The sequence below is a fragment of the Ursus maritimus genome, unplaced genomic scaffold (assembly GCF_017311325.1).
Source record: "Ursus maritimus isolate PB19 unplaced genomic scaffold, ASM1731132v1 scaffold_18, whole genome shotgun sequence".
In the NCBI taxonomy this organism is placed as follows: Eukaryota; Metazoa; Chordata; class Mammalia; order Carnivora; family Ursidae; genus Ursus; species Ursus maritimus.
The window spans coordinates 38,421,452-38,441,978 of NW_024424230.1; the positions used below are offsets into that span (position 1 = coordinate 38,421,452).

At 42.5% G+C, this 20,527-nt stretch overlaps 1 protein-coding gene across 1 annotated transcript in view; it reads left to right on the forward strand.

Annotated features, from left to right (window-relative positions):
• The first annotated feature begins 1,050 nt into the window (after nucleotides 1-1,050).
• KLHL14 (kelch like family member 14) overlaps nucleotides 1,051-20,527 on the forward strand; it is a 97,749-nt gene continuing 78,272 nt past the window's right edge. Inside the window, exon 1 of the mRNA XM_040632609.1 lies at nucleotides 1,051-2,026. Within this exon, the coding sequence (XP_040488543.1) occupies nucleotides 1,077-2,026 (950 nt within the window). The 5' untranslated portion in view covers nucleotides 1,051-1,076. The remainder of the gene's footprint in view (nucleotides 2,027-20,527) is intronic.

Consider the following 20,527-nt stretch of genomic DNA (forward strand, 5'->3'; position numbering starts at 1 on the left):
TCACGTGAATCCCTCCGGGCCTCCCGGCTCCCGCTCTAAATCCACCCCAGTAGCCCCACTTCCTCCCTCCTCGTCTTCCCCGGTGCCGCCCCGCGAGAGAAGGGGAGACACACGTCTGAACTTCCGCGCTTTGAAATGCTGGGGGCGGGAGAGGGGGGCCGGGGGTGGGGGCCTGAAAGGATTCTCCTGCCAGGTTTAAAGGCGTCTCTGGAAAATTAGCAAAACTGAGTGGTGACGGGGAAGCCAACAGTTTGCGAAGCAGGGAAGCAGGCAGGGCCGGGGTGAGGGAAATGAGCTAGAATTGATAAGGACAGCTCCCGCCTCTGCCGAGTCCACTGAGCTGGTCCTCACCGCGCTCCACTGCACTTCCCGGGAGAAGAAAGGGCTTTATCTGCTACCTCAGACTAGTAGCCTAGGAGTTTCTCGGGGCAGCACGGATAATCGAAGGTCTTCCCAGCTTTTGGAGGGCTAAGAATCGCCCACCCGCACGCTTGTCGGGTCCCCTTTCCTACCCCCCAAACTGGACCAACTGCGAAAAGCAAAGCTGCAGGCACAAGTTGACCTGGAACCTCCGCCGACGGTCGCCTCTGCGCTCTCCGGGAACCCCCGGCTCCCCACTCCCCGGCCTTTCCCTTTCTCGGGCCCGGCATGGACACAAGCCCACGAGGTGTCTCGGCCTCCGTCGCCACTTTGCCGTCGCTGCTGCCACCCCTGTCGCTGCCAAGAGCCGAGCCAGGGTGGTTTTAGGAAAGTGAGGGACGAAGTGTGTGGGCGGTGGCGAGAGGAGTAGCTGGGAGCCGAACCGGCGCCCCGACCCCAGACAGGGCCCTTTTGGTGGCGCTCACGGATTCAGTGCCTTCAGACCTTACTCCCGGGGTCGGGGTCCTGGGGCGCGCCGGGCAGGAGCCAAGCTGAACACTGATTGTCGTTCTTCGCCCTCCCCTCCCCTCCACACCCTTCCCCACCCCGACCACACCCCACCCCCTCCACTACCCTTCTCCCCTCCCTCCCATCCCCCACCCCTGTCTGCCAGGTTGGAGGAGGGTTTAAAGCCAGGTGTGCCAAGTCAGCTCGCCATGTCCAGATCCGGGGACAGGACCTCCACCTTCGACCCCAGCCACAGCGACAACCTGCTGCACGGCCTCAACCTGCTGTGGAGGAAGCAGCTGTTTTGCGACGTGACCCTGACGGCCCAGGGCCAGCAGTTCCACTGCCACAAGGCCGTGCTGGCCTCCTGCTCGCAGTACTTCCGATCGCTCTTCTCCAGTCACCCCCCTCTCGGGGGAGGGGTCGGCGGCCAGGACGGCCTGGGGGCCCCCAAGGACCAGCAGCAGCAGCCGCCGCAGCAGCAGCCGCCACAGCAGCAGCAGCCGCCGCCGCAGGAGGAGCCCGGGACTCCTTCCTCCTCCCCCGACGACAAGCTGCTGACCAGTCCCCGGGCCATCAACAACCTGGTGCTGCAGGGCTGCTCGTCCATCGGGCTGCGCCTGGTGCTCGAGTACCTCTACACGGCCAACGTGACCCTCTCCCTGGACACGGTGGAGGAGGTGCTGTCGGTCAGCAAGATCTTGCACATCCCCCAGGTCACCAAGCTCTGCGTGCAGTTCCTCAACGACCAGATCTCGGTGCAGAACTACAAGCAGGTGTGCAAGATCGCCGCGCTGCACGGCCTGGAGGAGACCAAGAAGCTGGCCAACAAGTACCTGGTGGAGGATGTGCTGCTGCTCAACTTCGAGGAGATGCGCGCCCTGCTGGACTCGCTGCCGCCCCCCGTGGAGTCGGAGCTGGCGCTCTTCCAGATGTCCGTGCTGTGGCTGGAGCACGACCGCGAGACCCGCATGCAGTACGCGCCCGACCTCATGAAGCGCCTCCGCTTCGCGCTCATTCCGGCCCCGGAGCTGGTGGAGCGGGTCCAGTCAGTGGATTTCATGCGCACCGACCCGGTCTGCCAGAAGCTGCTGCTGGACGCCATGAACTACCACCTGATGCCCTTCAGGCAGCACTGCAGGCAGAGCCTGGCCAGCAGGTAGGAGACAACAAAGAGGAGGGCGGGGGTTGCGGGGGGGTGGAAGCAGGAAAGGCCGGAGGGAGGGGAGGGGGCAGAGGGGAGGGGGGAGATGGGTGGGCTGCGCGGGAGGCTCTGGCAAACTGAAAACAAACGCATACAAACAAGTCAGATGGTGTGGCGAAAGTTGATTTCGGAGTCCCCGAAAGGTCAACGGGGAAGTGGCCTAACAGCATCCCTGAGCGCTGGAAAGCCCACGTTCTCAACATCCCCAGAGCAAGAAATGTGGGACTTGGGGACTGAAATTGACAGGCAGGTGGGGCAAAGGCCGGGGCAGTTGCAAGTGCAGCTCTGGAACACTCTCTTAACCGGTCGTCCCTCCAAATCTCAACATGAGCTTGCTTAAGGGAAAGGATTCTGCAAAGACAAGTCCCACCGCGCTCCACCTCTTTCCTGCCTTGGGTGAGCAGGAGCGTCCTGGGCACGCTCCGTGAGGAGAGCTTTCATTCTTTCTGTCAGGCTCTCAAGGTTTGTCGTTGTTGTTGTTGTTGTTGTTGTTGTTGTTGTTGTTGTTGTTGTTTAGGGACCGAGGTCTGCTCCCTTTGGAAGTTGGAGCCCCAAACATTTTGCCTATGAGGGTCACTGTTGGAAATTCTGGCATGGCAGACCCAGGCAAACTTTTTTGTCTTGTGGAAAGCCTTTCTTTTTCACTTTTAGAGGAGAGCAAAGCAAGAGGGTTCAGGGGGTCGGAGTGAATCATGCCTACAGCTCCCACTCTAAGGGGAGCACAGCTGAAAATTGGGAGGAGAGTCATCTGGCTCTAGTTAGGTCCTTGTGCCTGCTCTGAAGTCATGGAGAAGTTGGGGACTTGTTGTTGCTCTTCGGAATGTGTCTGTGTGTGCTGCAAATAGGGTTTCATGTCAAAGGGGAGAGAGAAATGATGCCTTTTTAAAATGTTGCTGAGATTTTTTTTTTAACTGTAGGAATCGACAGTCGTGTTTTATTGGCTCCAATTTTAAAACCCCTTTTAATGAGCCCTAGCAGAGCGTTTCTTTCTCTTTTTAAAAAAGAGAAGCAGTATCTTCTCAGTTTCTCATGATAAAACATCATGATTTCAGATGCCAGCCTAATCCACCAGAGTGTTACATGATTTAAAAATCCATCATGGCATTTTTCCCATTCAGAAGGATGAATACAGTGGGGGGAGGGGGGTCGCTTTTGTGCAGCTTTATGGGATTAAATATTTATTTTTAGTCGTGATGTTTCTACTAGACCTAGGTAGAAATATTTTAAGAAAAGGAAGATATTCTGTAAGGCACTGGTATTCAGGTGAGGCCCACAGGGGTATGGGAAATCTTGGACTTAGAAACCTTCTAAGTTGATTTTCTACTATTTGTGAGAGATGAGTTAATGAATTGTGTCAATAAATGACAGTAGGACAATAGCACAAGCAAGAATTCAAACCCCCATGTGCTTGAATAGTGAGCACGGGAGTCCAAGTGTGAATAAGAACATGGGATGTACTTTTATTTTGTAGAGTTTTTCATTTGTCTAAAGATCAAAACTTAGTGCGATGGGCAAATGTCACCACACCAATGGGCACTGGTGATTAATATTCTGTTATCTTAACTTTTATCACTTTTAAATGACCTACAGGTATACTTAATTTAGCATATATTATACATATTCAGGAATTCAAACAACACAGTTATAGTCCTGAACATACATTTATTCGTATTTTTAAAAACATGTAAAATCTAGTAGAAACTCAGAAGCCCAGAGGGATAATAAGATGAAGGCTTAACTTGTTTTAGGAGTGATTTTGGGATATGAGCGTTACAAATTTGATCTTATAAAGAATTTCTGAAGCCCTCAATGCACTTTTACCTAATAAGTATATTCTAGGGCTCAATGTTAGAAGAACAGTTGACTTTCAAAATGCAGAATCCGTTTTCCACCTTAGTCTGGATTCAGCATACCAGCTGGGGCCTGCTGGTTCTGTCCTGGTGGATGGCTGAGATACCAGGCTGCCTGGCTCCGTGACGACACCTTCCAGCTTCACTGGGCCATATCATTTGAAGGATATGTAGTGGTGTCTGACCACTAAATGCTTACAAGTGTCATGGATGCTGCAAGAATCTGATACTTCTGCGGTAGGAAGAAAACTGTATTTTTCTTTAAAAGCAGAAGATACAGAGAAGAAAACAGTTCATGTGAACCTGTTGTTGATCTCAAAGTAATATAATTTAGCTTTTGGTCCATTATTGATAACTGTAGCATTTTAATTTGGGGGGACTAATTACATTATTCCAATTTTAATTTGCAGAAAGAATGTCAGACTAACCATCAAGATCTTAACTTTAATGTAGACAAAAATGCTGTAAGTTGTAACCAATAGTATTATATTGGCCCATTTATTATAGCATCAGCAGAATATAAAAATGTTCTCTCAGACTTACATGTAGTTTAACAGAAGGATACATGTGCTAAACAATTGCTTTTGCAAATGCATCACTTTTATTGAAGACAATTAAATGGAGATGCATTGTATTTATTACTCTTTATCCACCTATAGTTTTTAAAGTCTAAATGTGAAAGAATTCCTCAAATTTAGGCAAGGAGTTGAAAAACTAAAATTGACTAATCTGTTGGAAAAAGTATGAAATATAAGGAAATAGAATCACTTCAAAAAGAATTTATTTAAGAATACATTATCTATAGAAAGTAGGGCTATTAATGTAATAACAATATTTTAAATATTTTTAAGGATTATGAAATAATTTTGAATTTTTATTACATCTAGAAAAATAAAACAACCCAAGCCTGAAGACTTTATAAATATCCATATTAATATTTAATTTTTGCTCTAGTTGCTTTAATCTTTCTGAGTATGCTATTTATGCTCAGATTCATGATTTATTTTAGCAAATTAAGCATAAGAATAATAAATTAAAATTGAAAGACTTTTAGTATCTTATATTCAAATATATGCATAACTAATTTAAGAGAGGAGACAAAAATTAAGACATTAAAAGTCTTATTATTTTCTTTTTGTTTTATTGCAAGAAATATGAAACTTAAGAAATAAGTTCTTGAAAAAGTTTCTGGGAAAGTCATTTTTAAAAGCTTCTAAAGCATGAAAATTTAATTTAATAAGTAACATAACATGCGATGTTTTAGTACATTAATAAGTAAATATCAGAAAACATACAGTCTAAGTTTACTTTAATCCCCAAAGTTTCTTATTTGTGTTTTTAAAATTTTTGTGCATAATTTAGTAGTTGTTCTAATAAGTCAATTTGGACTAGATTCATTAACTTCTTTCTTACATTTTTATTGCATCTCACACGATGTAACAGTTAAATAAACACTTATTGCAAGTTGAAAGAATTAAGATTATAAAATAAGAAAGCTTCAGTGTTGCACTTCACTAATATGTTCCTCAATCTACATTACTATTGCACATAACAAAAGTCCATTGAACCTTCTACAAGAAAACACCTGTAATAGAAAAGCATTGGTGAAAATAATCATATTTTTTAAAACATATAACCACCAGCTGTTACAGTCCCATGTACAGTCCTACACTGAAGTGTAGTTTTCCAGAGATTATATTTTATAGAAGACAGAAGGCTACCTTATAAATATTTCACTCTCTAAAAAAGTCTATTTAAAGATTTCATATAAATTAATTTAAAAATCTACTTAAACATCAGGAACACAATTATCTATTGGCTAAAATGACTTGTAATGATTAAAAAGCCATTAGATTTCCTAATACACAGTTTTGATTCCTGGCTTTAGTGCTTAAAAAGTGTTTCTTTAAATGTAGGACTATATTTTCCATTGGTTCTCTTCCTAAGGCCTGAATAACAACCTTAGCAAAGCAAACTAATCTTGTATCCATGTATTCTCTAGATTGTTACTTCCCTTTATATCAATTTGATACCCTCAGATTAGAAGTTGTTAGGTAGTTAGATTTTTGTATCAGAAGTTACTCAACCATTCAGAATACAATTTGTTTATTATGTGAAACAGGACCATTGATTACAAAATTATATCACAGGTATGGGAGCCAAATAGTTATATCCTACAATCAAAAGGCAATTAGAGTAGATATTAATGTGTTGCATTGGCTTAGAGGATTAACTGACACAAGTGGACATGTTCAAATTTTAATTCGTATCTTGTATTTTTCCATATTTATGAACACGTGGAGGTTCACTCATTACCTTAGCCAATTTCCAAGTATCTCTATTTTCTTAACTTAAAAATGCAGTAAAAAATGTATCATTTTATTGACAACAGCTACTTCATACCAGAGGATCTTCTAAGCATTGTACAAACATTAACTTATTTAATGCTCAAAACAACTTAAAAAGTAAGTTCTTGAAAAAGGGATGAGAACCAGCATTAGCCTCCTTCTATAGATGGGAAAACCGGTACACAGAGAAGTTAAGCACGTTGCCCGTGGTTGCACAGCTGCTAAGGGGTAGAACCGAAGTCTGAGCCCCGGCGGTGTGGCTCTGGAGTCTGTTCTCATCCACAGTGTTCCGCTGCCTGCTCTGAGGCTCTCCAGGCTAGCATACGATCTAGTGATCGTCCTTCGACTTCTATATAGACTTAAGACTTTTCTTTTGGAAAGAAACTTGTGAGGGTTAACTATTAATGTGTCTGACTTTAAAAGAAGTTAAGGAAAGGGATTGTTCTAGGCCTGGGGTTGAATTTTTTTTTTTCCCCCTGTAAAATGACCAAATAGTAATTATTTTTGGCTTTGCGCGTCACATGATCTTTGTTAAAACTACTCCAGTCTTCCCTTGTAGCACAAAAACAGCCCCAGACAGTATGTGAATGAATGGGCGCGGCTGTGTTACAATTGAACATCACTTGTAGGCGCTGAAATTTGGTATAATTTTCACACGTTATGTAACATTCTTCTCCTTTTGATTTTTTCCCCCCACCATTTAAAAATGTAAAAACCGTTCAGGGAGGGGCGCATATAGAAAAACAGGAGGCAGGCCAGAGTTGTTCTGTGAGTCATAGTTTGCCCACCCGTGTCCTAGGCACTTGGGATATATCTATGAACAAAATGGACACAAAATTTTTTCCTTATTCTAGTGGAAAGAATCCCATTGATCTTTCTACCTCTGCTTGGAAAGACTACAAGTCTCAGTAATTCTACCAATGCCAAATTAGAATTTCAACTTCCCATAATAAGGCTTAAGAATTTAAGTAGCAATCTCAGGAAAGTAAAGAGTAATTAATTTAAAAAGTGAATGAGCCGCTCATTTTTTTTCAAGCATACTATACAGAGAACCAACTAGATTGGTCATTATTCAGAAGAGTTTAAATATCATTTGTATGATATTTTAATGATTTCCAGTAGGAAACTAGTCAGGTACATTTAGCACATTGCTAAGATTGACATGCGTATATCCAGCTGACTAGTCAAAGCACATAAACGAACACATGAACAATTATTTTTCTAAATGCTGTCCTATATCTCCAGCTGCTTTGATCAAAGGTATGTGTTGTTAGGACTCCTGACTTCCAAGTGAGCTAGCTGGATGCAGTATATCTATAGTACCTCCCTGCCTTCTCCAAAATGAGTAAGCTCTAGAGGAGCAGTCCTGCTGTTGTAGGTTTGGTTTATGTGTCTGTCTCCCTCAGCAGATCAAGTGCCCGACCTTGACCTAGAAATGTGAGTTCAATTTGAATTGTTATTGGTCTTAAGTGTAATTGAGGTGGACACTTAGGATTTGGTCAGTTAAGTGTGAATTGACAAAGCCAATGTTGAAATAAAAGTGGAGGTTATTTTAAAGATGATTGATACACACAATGTTGTTTACCAACCACAATAGTAACTGTCACTGTGGAGTAACTACCATGAGCTCGACATGTTACTTACTTATATATTCTAGTCCTTGTAACATTCTTCTCATCTTTTTAAATGTTAGAAAATTGAGGCTCAGAGAAGATAAATACTTTGTCTAATTATCTGGATAGGATTGAGTTGGGAGTCGGTTATCATCATCTGAAGAACGCTCCCTTGTTGCGAGTGTCTATTATAGATACGGCTTATACAGAAAGCAAACTCTAATCTACACCTTCCATATCTTTGTTTTACCACATCACAGAAGAGATTAAAAGTTACAACTTTCTAACGCTTCTTCAAACCCACCCAAACAAAAGAAGTGAGAGGGATACTTTGGAAAGCTAATATTCTTTCCCGTTGGTCTACCGGACTTAATTATTAGTTCTGAGATTAAGGGGCTATATAATGGGGTTGCTGAGATTTTTCACTACAAAATTAACTTACTAAAAGTACAATGAGCCAACATATTTTAAATAAATCAATAAAAATAAGAACTTTCAATATAACTATGAAAAATAATTGTGAAAATAAAAAACAAAACAAAACAAAGCCTAGGAGCTTGAATTTAAACCAAGAGGTTTTTTCCCTAGATTTCTGTGCACTGGTGGAGTACTAGAGTGGTATTAGCTTTGTTTCTGTGAGGACAATAGAAAGCTATTCATGTTGGTGACACTTACAGGTGATAAATACAACAGGTAGAAGCCAGAATTATAAAAATGCCTGTATACTCTAATAACATAAAATAAGGTTACCCTAATTGGAAATTTATTCTGTTTATATTTCGTTTCAAGAAAATCATTTTAACAATTGTTTGCCATAAATGTTTATACCTTCTGTCATTCACTTAGAATTTCAGAAAATATATTTATTGTTATGTCCTTTCCATTAACTTCCAAGATAATTCATGATGCATGAATTACTAATGATGATTTCTTTAAACTCACACACACACACCACTATTATGATATGGGCAGGAGAACGAGTCAACCAGAGGAAGGACTCTCAGTTGTGACATAGATGAAACAGTGAATATGTCTATTTCACTGTGAATATTAAAATGGCCTATCTAGTCACAAACAATATTAATGAAAATAGGGTTAGAACTGTTTGCAACATGAGAATTAAAGCAGATATATACTAGAGAAAGCCTACAATTGTAGGGAAATAAAAATAGTGAATGTTTATGATGCAAAGAGAGAAAATAAATCATAAGTAAAAAAAGAAGAAAAAGCAGCAGTAAGGGAAATACAAGGAAATATGGGCAAAGAAATTATTAAAAGATAAACCATCTGAAACAGAAAGAAAAAGAGGACGAGCAGTGCAGGAAGATGGACAAAGAAATTCTAGAGCCCGGAGAGTAGGTGGTCAATAATTGTTGGACAAAGAAGTACAAATTTAGAAGCATTTAAGTCACTACATACCCAACGAATATAGTTTACAAGGTTATTGATGGTGTTCCATTGAAGAAAGAAAAGTCAGTCCTTAAAAGAAACAAAAAAAGATTGTTTCCCTAAGGAGAAGAAAAGGTCGATCATGGTATCTTCAGTCCTATAATTCAATTCAGTTCAGCAATTATGTATTTGTAATCTGAGTTAATCAAGATGTTTTGGTAAAAACTCTGTGTCCTTGTGCTAGGTAATGCAGTAGTTTCGGAAGTGTCAGAGTTCAAAGGGGACAGTCTGCTATTCCAATAGGAGAAGATGAAAATACAGCTGCATTCCTTGTAAAATCATCTTAATTTTCAGTAAAATTGGAACTGGCAGCAGACCTGAGAAGCAAGGGGGCCTTCACAACCTTGGGCAGCTTTTCTAAATCCACGCCTACCACTGCACCACCCCACAGTGGGAACTTGGGACGATGCATTGCAATATACCACTAACAAGAAGTTCTGCTGCGAAATATCCCCCACGTTTGCACTGAACATAAATATATCATCCACCAAGCCCTGAGCTAGGTTCTGAGATGCAGAGCTAAACAAGACAGACACATTGCTGACTTTGCGCAGTTTACAGTATAAGGAAAAAGGATACAGAATGACGCGAATCCATCAGACTGGTAATACATGCTGCAGATTAGCAAACTTCCATGCGCTAACACATAACTGAGTCCTATCACCTCACTGGGGAGACCAAAGAAGACTTTATCCGCAAAGAAGTTGAAGATGAGCCTTGACAGATGAGCTCTCCAGAGTGATGAGTCTGGAGGAAGGTGTGAGCCCAGGAAAAGCAGAAGCTGGGAGAAGAGCGTGAGCACCAGGCAGAGAAAAGTTTGGTACCTTCCAGGAACTGAGAGAAAGTGTGTGTGGCTAGGGCTTATGTGGAAAGGGTTGTTGAAATCAAACAGGAAGTCGTAGGCCTTGCTAAGGGTTATCCACGACATGGCTGAATTCCATAGTGGAAAAATCAGCATTTTTTTTTATTTGAACTGGGAAAATAAGCAATAGTATGGTAGAAACATAAACCTCGTAGGAGTCCTAGCTCCACTTTAGCTGAGCCCCACAGCAGTAAAATGCGTTAATATTTGTAGTTCTACCTGCCAGATTTTGGTAAGGATAGGCTGAGACAATGATAAAACCATATACACAGAAAATGCTATTTAAAATCAACTTATTAATTTTCAAAGATACAATAAGCAAAATTTACCTGAATACACTTTTGCCTATCAAGAAAACTGTTGACTATATCTGTGATTTCACTGAAGCACAGAATTAGTCAGAGACTTTTCAGACCAGATGAATGAAGTTGAAGGAACCCGGAGGTGAACACAAGGGCATCAGAAGGAAGTGGGAAAATTAGACTATCTGATTGCTCTCAGTAATTTATTTGTAATTCTTCAAAGGGAAAATGATGGCCTTTAGTCCCTCTTCTTTTTAATCGCATAAACTCAAGCTTAGACGCTTCGTTTTGCTGTCCCCAAGCCCGTCACATGCATATGTCAGGTGCTGGGCTCCCGGTGCGCCTGTGAGCGGGTTGGTAAATTGCACCTGCGCAGGGACTCGGAGCTTCCTCAGAGCTCAGCTGGGCCACCGTATGGAGACTGGCTCACTGGAGGCGGCAGAGAAGTGAACTGAAGAATTACAGTCGGTTTCACTTCCCTGCCTTATGTGCCTTCAGGTGCCTCTGAAGACAGGCGAGGCCAGTGAAATGGAGATGAGGAGGAGGAGAGACAGCACCCATGTTAGAGAAGGAAGAGTCCTTGCGAATGTAGAGACATTGCAGAAAAATGGGGATAGATGGAGGTGTGTACGTGTGTGCGTGTATATCCACAGACAGTGTATATTGCTGGGTGCCAGCTTTCAGTTTTCCATACAGTGATTTCTGAGATGTGCTTCTAGTAGCCAAAGGTCTATTTTGTATGTGAGAATGGGAGCGGGACAGTCAGCAATTCGGTCTGGCACTGAGTGAGGAATGGCTGGGTTGGGAGGGTCAGTTTTTCCCCAGAAAGAAAATAATCACGTTTGTAGATCCTCCCCAGAACAAAGCGGCAGGCCACTGTCTGGCCCTGATCTTTAGGCCCCCTCGAAACCAACCACACCAGAACATCCTGGGCGAATGGAAAGGATTAGAAGAGAGAGTGTAATATCTGTGAGTCAGAGACAGAAACTTTGAAGGGAAAACTTTAGTGCTTTAATATGCACACTAGGACCTTAGCACTTTTTACCTCACATGCGTTAACAGGGGTTCATTGATGCCGCCAAGGATCCCAGACAATATTGGTGTATTATATAGAGGCAGAAGTGTGTGCCTCGTAGCAGAGACCAGTTGGGTGGATTGGTTACCATGACAACTGTACCACTACAGTCAGTGGCAATCCCCGTAATCTCCCTGTTTTAAGGTTTTCACAAGTGTTCCCTCCAAAATGACATCTGTAGGTAGGGACTACAAAGTAAGGCTAGGAAATATACATATATGAATAAGAGAGAAAATGGCATAAGAGGAGGTACAAATAAAATGGTTATGTTATAATGCAAACGTCTTAAACAGTTCTATAGCATAGTAATTAAGACCTGAAAGTCACACAGACGTGGGTCAAATCCCACCTTGACCACTTACAAGCCGGCTTTCTTTGGGTGATTTACTTAACTTATTTTCAGACTGCTTATCTATAAACTGTACATAATAATACCCACTTCATTTGGCCAGTTCTGAATGTTGGAAGAATGCACGTGCAACATTTTACATAGTGCCTGGCTATGGATACTTTATAACCGGTAGCTTTTGTTTTTATGAGAATAGTTCTATTTATATCTAATTTGCTTTTCTGTTCACTTGTTAGCACTCCTAAGTCCATACAATATGTTCTTTCTAGAGCTGGATTATCATAGCATGAATCCCAAGTGCTGCTCTGATAGTGATAATGTTTCAGCAGGAACTTTAGAATGAACTACAGAACTTAGGGCAGTCTTGGAGTCTGTTCCATCTTCTTGATCTATCCATGTCAGCAACTGGAAAAGTTAGAGAAATCATGGTGGATTCATGTTGAATGACTTTGTTGAGATATAATTTACATAATATACAATTCCTTTTAAAGTGTAAAATCCAGTAGTTTTAGTATATTCAGAGTTGTACAACCATCAGCACAATTAATTTTAGAACATTTTTATCACCCCCCTAAAAAACCCTGTATCTATTAGCAATCAGACCCCATCTCCCTTCTGCTCCCCCTCAGCCCTAGGCGACCACTAATCCACTTTCTGTCTCCAGAGACACATGGAATTGCTTGTTCTGGGCACTTCATATAAACGGAATCACACAATTTGTGGTCTTTTTTCTGGCTTCTTTCATATAATGTTTTCATAGTTCATCCATGATGAAGTATGTAATAGTACTTCATTCCTTTATGGCTAAATAGTTTTCTACTGTACGGATATGCCACATTTTATGTATCCATCAATTGATGGACATTTGGGTTGTCTCCACTTTTTGCTATTATGAATAATGCTGTTATGAACAATTTGTGTACAAGTTTGTATATGGACTTATGTTTCTGTTTCTTTTGGGAATACACGTGGGAGTGGAATCGCTGGGTCATATGGTATTCAGGGAACAATGAACAAATGTTTCACCTTTTGAGGAACTGTGACATTGTTTTCCAAAGCAGCTGCACCACTTCGCGTTCTCACCAGCAGTGTATAAATGTTCCACTTTCTCCACATCCCCACCAACGCTTTTTGTCTTTCTGACCACATTATGGCTGTGAAGTGCTAGCTGACTGTGGTTTGTATTTCCTTAATGGCTAATGATGTCAAGCACCTTTTCACGTGCTTATTGGCCACTTGTTTTGTTTGTTTTGCTTTGAAAAATGTCTAGTCAAATCCTTTAGCCATTTCGTAGTTGGGTTATTTGTCTTTTTCTGATTGAGTTATGAGTCTTTTAAGGATTTTTAAAAGATTTTATTTATTTATTTGAGAGAGAGAGAGCACAGAGGCAGAGGGAGAAGCAGACTCCCTGCTGATTGGGGAGCCAGATGTGGGGCTTGATCCCAGGACCCTGGGATCATGACCTGAGCTGAAGACAGACGCTTAACCAACTGAGCCACCCAGGTGCCCCAGGGATTTTTGTGGTGTTTCCTGTGCTCCTCGATCACAGCCAGGACCCATCTTCTGCAGGAATTGGCTGTAGCTGACAAAAATGAAAAGAAAATGCATGCAAATTGTATGGTGGAAAACCCTCCAGATACTTTTGTATGACACACATATGTCTGTTACTAAAACTCGTGGTGTTGGGTGTGACTGAAGACAATATCTGTGGGCGATTTTGTTGTTGTTTTGTTTTCTTCTTTGTGTGATTATTCTGGCTTTAGGTTGATTTAAGCATTATATTTCTCAACCGATAGTTTGGATCGGTTTAGCAAAACTTTTATTCAAAAAAATATATCCATTACTTAATTAATTTATTTAAATTTTCTTGGAGGTACAGAAGACATTTCTATTCAAACTGTGTTTATACAATAATTATTTTAGGGAAATGAAGTGAAATTTTTTGGTTGCCAAGACAATGAGAACTCAAAATAGCCACTGCAGAAGAAAAAATACGTAAAAAGAAAAAAACCCCTGCAAAACAGATGCTCTCAATTGGAAGGCGATGCAGAAGTATTCCTTATGGGGCTCAGCAGGAATCAGTACAGCCCAGGATTTTTGATCATGGGTTTCAGCTAAAGGCTTCACGGCACGTACCCCCAAGGTGGTTTCTGCCCTGGGAAAGCTAAATTTGACATAATAACTTGCCTACTTTCATCTTCCTTTGCTACAGTCTCCTTGCAGTTTTCCTCAGGGATAAAAAATACCTGCTACTCTTGACAAGACATTACACTTAGGACCCTTAGTAGGTCAGGTGCTATTCACAGCTGTTCGGTGAGTGTATGCATATGGAAGAACGTTCAGCAAATCACTTCCCAAACTTAGTGTTTATGCTTCTGGATGGACAATTTCTTTTCTTTTTTTTTTTTTTTTTAAAGATTTTATTTATTTATTCGACAGAGATAGAGACAGCCAGCGAGAGAGGGAACACAAGCAGGGGGAGTGGGAGAGGAAGAAGCAGGCTCACAGCGGAGGAGCCTGATGTGGGGCTCGATCCCATAACGCCGGGATCACGCCCTGAGCCGAAGGCAGACGCTTAACCGCTGTGCCACCCAGGCGCCCCTGGATGGACAATTTCTGTTTTGATTATGAATCTCTTTGAACAATCAAATGTTTGCTTTCTGTTAAGGTTTACAGTCTCCACTACATAACAAAGACTACTCCAGATCTCTGACTCCTGTCATAGGTCTGGGTTCCAAGTGGTAGGAATTTTAACGTGGATTTCTTTATCTAGATATAAAGTGTTATCAAAGGTATAGGATAATTTTATAGTTTCTAGTATGCACTGCCAACACATCCCAAGAAAGCAGGTAACCTCTCTAAATTAATCATTTGTATATGTGTTTAAAAGGCAGGCATCTTCTTCCCTCTGTGGAAGTCGTACTCACACAGACAAGATACTAATTCTAGGCAGTCACTTCAGTATCTCTGGAAGCTAACAAACTTCAGCTGTCACTCAGACACTCTTATATTCAAAATCTGGAGAGAGAGAAAGCAGACAAAGCAAAACTGAAATATGTAAACATCACTCTAATGCACTCAAATAAATTCCAGGTTTGTGTTTTCTCCGGACGTAGAAAGCAGCAAACTACACCGGCAGCAAGTAGTCTAAGTAAAACCCTATTCCAAGGAAGAGGCACCCACTGTGCAGAGAGGGGCCCCTCAAGCCTTCCATCAGCCTAGTCAAACTGAGAGCCCAAGTTCCAGAAAATGATAGTCTTTTTGACCTAGAAAGAATAATTCTCAACTCAGAAAGATGTGTCTGGAAAATGTTCCACATTTTTTTATGGCAAGGAAACTCCAGAGTCTCAAAGCATAAGAAACATTTAAAATTTGTGAAAGCACAGAGAAATTCATGTCTATGGCTTTATAGACACTAATTAGAGTCTGCCACAAAAGCGGATGTGAATCACTTCTCTCCATTAGCTGTATCTGTTATTATCCCTCCTAGTTGCCCTTCCTCCACTGGAACATTGTTACCCATTACATTTACTGCATACGTACAGGACTTGAACACCAAACAGAGGAGTAGATAGGAGCCTACCTCCCCATATTCTAAATTCTCCGTATAGAGTATAGATGGAAGGCTGCTATAAAGTAGAGTTATTTTGTGGTAAAATTAGGAAAACCCTTTCTCAGGGTAGTTACGCATGTTTCACCATAGAAGGCTCCTTCTCAAGTGTCAGTTCCCAAAAGTGAGCATGGTATTCGTTGGTCTCTTTCTGCCCTGCGTTCCTGTTGGCTGGACGGTTCTAAGGAAAGCTGTATTAGCCGGCTTGAGCTGCCATTGTAGAATAACACGCTGGGTGGCTTAAATAACAGGAGTTTGTTTCCTCCCAGTTCTGCGAGGCTGGAAGTCCAAGGTCAAGTTGCCAGCAAGGTTGGTTTCTGGTGATCCCTCTCTTCCTGGCTTACACACAACAGCCTTCTCTGTGTCTTCAAACGGCCCTCCTCTGTGTACAGAGAGACAGAGATTTCTGGTGTCTCTTTCTCTTCTTACAAAGACACCAGTCCTATGGGATTAGCGCCCCACCCTGATGACCCCATTTAACCTTAACTACCTCCTAAAGACCCTGTCTTCAAGTACAGTCACTTTGGGGGGTAGGGTTTCAACATATGGATTTGGGGGAAAACACGATTCAGTTTATAACAAGAGCCAGTTTATACCGTAGGATCCAGGAATCAGAAAACAGGTTAGGGGAGCTAACTGAATTGTTACTTTTCAACTAGGCCTATAGGGCAAAGTTATATAGGCAATTGAGCAATAGTCCAAGTCAGCAATACATGAATAGCTATCTATTCCAGTAATACAAAGCTGGAAGAGAAACATATCCTCTTTCCTCCGCCTCATCAATGCCTAAATCAGTAGTTCTCTTAAAAATCAACAATAGAAGGGCACCTGGGTGGCTCAGTCGGTTAAGCACCTGCCTTCAGCTGAGGTCATGATCCCAGGGTCCTGGGATTGAGCCCCACATGGAGCTCCCCGCTCAGTGGGAGGCTGCTTCTTCCTCTCCCACTCCCCCTGCTTCTGTTCCCTCTCTAGCTGTCTCTCTCTCTGTGTCAGATAAATAAATAAAATCTTAAAAAAAAAATCAACAATAGAGATTTTTAATAAAATATATCTTCCCTAGCCGTACCTCAGAGAGTCTAAATAACTTGATCTGGAATGTGGACCCAAGAACCTGCATAGTTAGCCACATCCCAGGTGGTTTTGGGACGGGTGGTTTTTGGACCACACTTTGAAAATCATGAGACTAAAACAAAAAATTGCTTCTGCTTTCCAATTTGTTACATATCTGTAGAAAATGGGAGAACATGCTAACAGTAATTTACTGAGAGATAAGTTTGAGGGAAATATGTTGCAAACTTAAAGGAAATCTGATAAACTGACATGAGAAAGGGGGAAATGCGTAGCGGGGAAAGTTATTGGAATTACCAGACTCCTAAGGGATTTATTTCCTGATGATGGAATTGGGGTACCTACTGCACTAGAGAATTTTCAGAATAATGCAAGCCACACAGTAGAGTGTCCACAATTCAGCCTCAGAGAATGTGGTCAATTTCCCCAGGATGATTTGCTCCTGCCTGGGAAAGAGCTGATGACTGAAGTGGACGTTGTCATGGGTTGGTTGATTGGGAGGGTCTGGGAGGCTTCCACCCAGATGCCCTTTCCGGCGGGAACACTGGGGAGCCTCTTAGCCTCTTGCAAAGCCCTGGAGTTAGGGTTTACTTCAGCATTAGCCCCTCCAGGGTTGGTGAAGCAGCAAAGAACAGAAAGAACTGGCTCCCCACAGGGAGGGAGAGGAAAAAAGGAGGAGGATAAGAGACTCCTATTTCACCCACAGCAGTGGGGTGTCCCTAAGCTGGATCCCACAAGCCACACCTCATTGTCTCCACAGCACACACACCCCGGGCCTGCCTCAGTCCCTTGCTGCCTATCTACCCAAAAGTAAGGGTAACCTTCTTCATTTATCTTAACCCCAGGATGATTTCATAGGATTATTCTTCCCCTCTAATCAAATTCTGGGCCCATTTAGATGGTATCAGCTGAAACTCCCTTTGCTTGAATTGAAGGTGGACGCCTATTTATTGCCATGAATATTCCAAGAGAAGCCTGGAGTAATATATTCAGTTACTAACCAACTTTTCTCACTGTCTTCCCGCATGGCCACTCCTGCAGGGACTCTCCAACTGGAAACAGCCTGCGTGGCGGGAGGCTGGCTCCGGTTCCTCAGAACGAGCTTCCTAGTTTCCCCACGAGAAATGTCTCCCTGGAGTTAAGAGTAATGGATAAAATCAGGCTCTAGACCCTGAGGTAGGATCTGGCCATGGCCCCCCTCGGCATCATCCAGGATGGCTGGACTTTCTTTGGAATGCTGATTTTGTTAATATATTCATTTTGACTGTTAGGTCCTAGACCCTCAGAGACAAGTAATTTTAGCCGGCTCTGTGCTATCCTGAACTTGAATTTTCAACATTATTCTGGGATCTCGTGTCTTTCTGCACTTTTTCTTGTGTGGCAGGTACCAGTTTCCCCAGGTCAGGAAGTCACTCTATCTTTTCGAAAAGCCAGCCAGATGGGCGGGAGAGAGAAAGAGAGAGAGAGAAGTCTCCATAATGAGATTAGTTCTCAGGGGGCAGCATGGTCTAATAATTGAGCTTTCTTAGGAGTGTAAATGCAGGCATTACTTATGGGTCCAGCACTAGCGTGAGAGTGATGCTTTATCTCCTTTTGTCACCAAGCTACACAGAGCTGGAATGGCTCCTTGGTGACAGGCTGCATAGAACCACTTCTCTCTTGAGCAAGGAGAAGAGCTTTCTCCTGTCGCACAAACATTGGCTGTCCCTGCCAGCTCGTTCGGTAGCAAGCCTCTGTGCTAGTGAGCAGTGAGATCCTATGTCCCACTTGCAGGCATGAGGATTAGTCTAGGAGGTAATACTTGCCACTCAACTTCCTCACAGGGATGCAGGGAAGGATTAATGAGATGCTATTTCCATTGCAATTTATGCTCTTCAGAAGAAAGGCACTAAGTACTAGGTATTAGAATTAGGGATTATATAGGTAATCAAGCAAAGAAGATATTCAACTGCTTCTAGTTACTAAAGGAAGCTTTAATCTGGGAGGTGTGGAAGGAGGGGGGATATGCAGTGAGTATAAATTTGGCTGGGAGCCATGGTCCTCATGAAGCAAAGGACCAAGGATGGAGTGTGAGGTGCTATGTACAGGGGACCTGTTCTGGCCCTGAAGGCTTAGGATCTCAGGGAGGAGGCCTACATTTTGTGGATTCAGATGAAGGTTTCTTTGTCATATCTACCTCTCCCATCATTGGCCAGTCTACCAGATCGGTCCCAGAGGAGAGTGGCAAAGGCAGAGCAAACTCCCCCTTCCACGCATGGGACGCCATGGTCACGTTTCCTAATCCACCTGGCATTCGTACGTGCGAGGGAGGAATTGTGGAAGAACCCGGCATGCTGCAGGAGCTTGGGCGAGGAGTGAGGGGGCGGGAAGATGCTTACTTACAGTTGCGACGTGCGAAGCTATGGTCCATAAAGAGGTGGATCTTCTCACAGCCAAACACATAAGCAGTGGCAGAGTTGGAATGTACCATGGTTTTCACAGGTTCAGACCTTAAAGTCCTGACTTCTTCCACTTACTATAGTGTGTCCTCAACTATGTTTTCCTTCCTCTGGTAGGATGTGAGACAAGTTCAGATGGCACACGAAAAACCATTTTTTAAATGTATTATAATAATTAGGTTAGCTGTTACTACATGTGAGCATGTGTTAGAAATAAACAATTAACCCATGAAGTCCATCATTCATAAATGTGATTGCTCAGAGCAATAATTCTCAGTAGTGCCTGCACGTTAGAATCACACGGAAAGCTTACAACAAAACAAAGTAAAAAACAATGCTGAGTCCCACCCTCAGTCCTTAAACCAGAATCTCTGAGAGCTTGCCCCCATCCTAGATACTTTGTGAAAGCTTTCCCAAGTGATTCTAAAGAGCGAGCAGCACTGAGAACCACTAAGGTAGAATGGGATTAAATGTTATTTAAGTGAGCACTTTTAAATAAAATACTAAATCATGTCATAGTGTTTGGATACGGCAAATATCACGAAGTTTTTACATTGTGCTAATAACTGAAATGTGGTAAACTTCTCTGTCATGGGTAGCTCCCATTCTGTGAGACATTAATAATCCTAAAGAGCAAAGAGAAAAATAGGGATATCCAGTAAAAATCAGGGATGTGGTGGTGTGCCAACAGCAAGACTGATTATTTGGACATGCTTGAGTAGGCATAAAAGACGAAAGGGTTTGGGGCAGTGCAGAGGAAGGTGGCAGGTTAGATCTGGGTGTTTGTCAGTAAGACCGTTGCCCAAAGTGTTACCCTCTGACTCCTCCACCTTATAGTTCAGAAACATGGATTTCCCCCTTCCCCTTTTGCCTTCTGACTCCTTACCACACTCACTGACTGGACCTTAAAACAGATGAGAGAAGACAAACAAAAAGGATGATAAAGGATCAGTAATGATTTCTTGAAGGTGGGATTACCAGTGACTCTTTTCACCTATTCGTTCTTTTGTTTACCATTTCTTCATTCATAAAAGAAGCATTTATTGACTACCTACTGTATACTAAGTCCTTTTTGCTTGTAAATATAGTCAGACTTTTTCTCAGCGAGCATGAATTGTCTTTAGGATATGACCAAATAAATCTTAAAGTTACTTCCATCTTAGAAAAACTGAGTAGTGTATATGACTGACCATTCTCTGGTCACCACACAGCCAGGCTCGTGGAGGTAGGAAGAGGGGCAGCTCCAATGTCAGAAGATGGGAAGCTAAGGCATTTCCAATTATTCCTGACCCTGAGTATCACAGAAGGCGGGGGGGGGGCTGCTAGAAAACCCTAGAGACATTTCCTCTGTGAGATAGAGGAAATAAAACCCATCTTGAGGCACCGGAAGAGATGCCCAAGCCCTTTTTCCTCTATTCTTTCATCTGTTAAATGGGGATAATGATACTTTGTGTTTACCCACCTCAGAGAGGCATTATCAGGTCTATTTAAA